The sequence below is a fragment of the Phodopus roborovskii genome, unplaced genomic scaffold (genome assembly GCF_943737965.1).
Source record: "Phodopus roborovskii unplaced genomic scaffold, PHOROB, whole genome shotgun sequence".
NCBI lineage: Eukaryota > Metazoa > Chordata > Mammalia > Rodentia > Cricetidae > Phodopus > Phodopus roborovskii.
In genome coordinates this window covers 33,314,814-33,317,500 of record NW_026126433.1, presented here as the reverse complement: position 1 = coordinate 33,317,500, position 2,687 = coordinate 33,314,814, and the positions used below count along the sequence as shown (strand labels likewise).

The window sequence follows — 2,687 nt, the reverse complement described above, 5'->3', positions numbered from 1 at the left end:
AGTGATTTTCGTTGTTTTTACATTTATTTAGGGTGTGAAGGGCAGATGATAACTTACAGAAGTCAGTTCTCTACTCTGTGAGTTCTTGGCATCAAGTACCTTTACCTGCTAAGCCATCTTGCTGGCCCTGCTTTTTTTGGTGTTTGAGACAAGTTCTCACTCATATTGTAGCCCAGGTTTGCCTGGACTATACTAAGTAGCCCTCACTGCAGACCTCCTGCCTCTCCTCCCAAGGGCTGAAGTAATAAATATGAGCCATCATACCCAACCATAATGTAATTTTCTTTTTTTCTTCTTCTTCCTTGTTTTTGTTTGTTTGAGATGAAGTTTTATGTATCCCAGGATAGCCTCAAACTTGATATATGCCTGAGAATATTTTGATCCTCTGTCTGCACCTTCTGAGTACAGATACTAGGATTACAGACATGCATCATCATGTTTTATGCAGTACTGGGGCTTTATTCCTACTATACAAGCAATTTGCTAACTGAATTGTCTTCCCAATTCCCATATGTTTGCTTTCAATGGTGATAATGTGTAAATAATGTCTAGAGAGGTCATCAAACCATGACCTATTTTCTATGATAGGAGCCAATAAGTATTTTCTCATTTTTAAAGGATTACAAAGTAAAAACCAAGAGTGCATTAAAAAGACGTTTAAGAAGCCAGCAAAACCTAAAATATTTTCCATCCCTTTAAAGAAAAGTGCTGATTGTTGAATGAAAGTCTTTATTTACTGAGCTTCTAATGCATGCCAGGGACAGGGCAAGTAAATCCTTTCAACAGCCTATTTATTGGTGGTCTTAAAAATAACAACATAACACAGGCTATGTACTTAGATGTCTCATTAGATGATAGCAGGCAATATTTACTGTCTTAGGATTTTTTTTTTCCTCCTTGTCTGTAAAGCTTGATTTTCTTTTTAACCTTCAAATTACATAACACTTATTTGGTTAGCAATAATTGTCTATAGGTAATAGAATTTCTGATTAGTTCAAATCAGGTTACAGTGTGATTCTACCTTCAGTACTTTATGTTTTGCAACTTAGATAGGTTAACATTTAAAATACACAAAGTAATCAGTGTAACATTTGACATATAGAAATATTCAGATATCAGTTATCTTTGCCTAAGTCTATATGCACAATTAGCTATAAGCATTTGAAACTTTGAATTGAGTAGCATTTACAAAGTGGGATGTCAGTGATACCATTTATTCACAGCAGGAAGTGGGAAGAAACACTGCTTTACTTCTCATAGGCAATAGTACTTTACTTATATCTCATATCTAATAAGAAGGAGTAATTTCTGTGCTTCCTTTTATTTCTGTTATAGAAGAAACGTTGCAAGTACAAAACTGAAAAAATTGAGACAATAAAGCCTGCAGATCCATTGCACCCTATAGCCAATGGAGATATAAAAGGAAGAAAGCCCTTTACGAACCAGAGAGATTTTTCTAATATGGGAGAAGTTTATCACTCTTCTTACAAGGGCCCTCCATCTGAGGGAAGCTCAGAAACTTCATCACAGTCAGAAGAGTCCTATTTTTGTGGCATTTCAGCTTGTACAAGTCTGTGCAATGGACAGACTCAAAAGACAAAAACTGAGAAGAGGGCTTTAAAACGAAGGCGGTCTAAAGTCCAAGACCAAGGAAAATTAATAAAAGCTCTTATACAGACTAAGTCGGGGTCATTGCCGAGCCTGCATGACATAATCAAAGGAAACAAGGAGATCACCGTGGGAGCGTTTGGTGTTACAGCAGTCTCGGGACATATCTAAAAGGAAACTGAACATTCATACTGAAGACATTTTTGTTGTTCTTTGAAGAACAGCCTGTGGTATTTCAAGGGTTTAGGGGAGGGATGAAATATTGGGGAAAGTATTCAAAAATTATGTTTTTTCGCCTCTTTAAAAAGGAGACAGGATTGTGTGAATCTTGGCTGATGAGCTACAGTTTTACAAGGCTGATCTCTTCCTATAAGGATGATGATAGACATTTTATAAAGATGTTTTTTCACAGATAATTACTGGGACAAAAAGTAATTTGGAAGCCCAGTTCCTTGGGTGGGATAGGAATGAAAGCCTAACCCTCTTCCTTCAGCTTGGTTCCTATTTCTTGCACCTTCCCATATTTATGTGCCTTTTGTCTATTTATAATGCCACTGGAAGAGGAGGGAGGACTTTTCTGTCATTTGATTTGTTTTGTAACTTTATAGATTTTTGAAGCTGCAAACACTACAAGGGTTGAAGGTGGTTGGTGCCTGAAGCTCAGCAGTGTGGGTCATTTGCATAAAGATCCTAAAGACTTGCCAACTTAGATTCGCTCTGCAGTCTCACTGGAAAGAAACACTTCAGAAATGTTCTAAAGTCCTTTTACATAAAAGGTGACGATTTCACCCTTGTTTTCATTTAATTTAGTTGGATTGGGCTATTTTTGTTTCCTGAGTTGTTAACTCAGTGAAATGGTAAGATATTTTCTTGGAAATGACAGGTATCTGAAAATAAATTATAAATTCACCTTCAAACACACTTAACTATTTGTGATGATTGTTTTTAGATTGCATTCTAAATGTTCACAGTAAACACTAATCCTCCAAATGTTCACAATCACCAAGACCAGGTTTCCCATGGTCTAGTCACTCACTGCCTTTGTACATAATCACATGAGCACCCAGTGAGTGTGTCAG

At 36.7% G+C, this 2,687-nt stretch overlaps 1 protein-coding gene across 1 annotated transcript in view; it reads left to right on the top strand.

The window, feature by feature from the left end:
- Positions 1 to 1,797, top strand: part of Suco (SUN domain containing ossification factor) — a 58,222-nt gene extending 56,425 nt beyond the window's left edge. Inside the window, 1 exon segment of the mRNA XM_051186091.1 lies at positions 1,336 to 1,797. Within this exon segment, the coding sequence (XP_051042048.1) occupies positions 1,336 to 1,779 (444 nt within the window). The 3' untranslated portion in view covers positions 1,780 to 1,797.
- Positions 1,798 to 2,687: the final 890 nt, after the last annotated feature.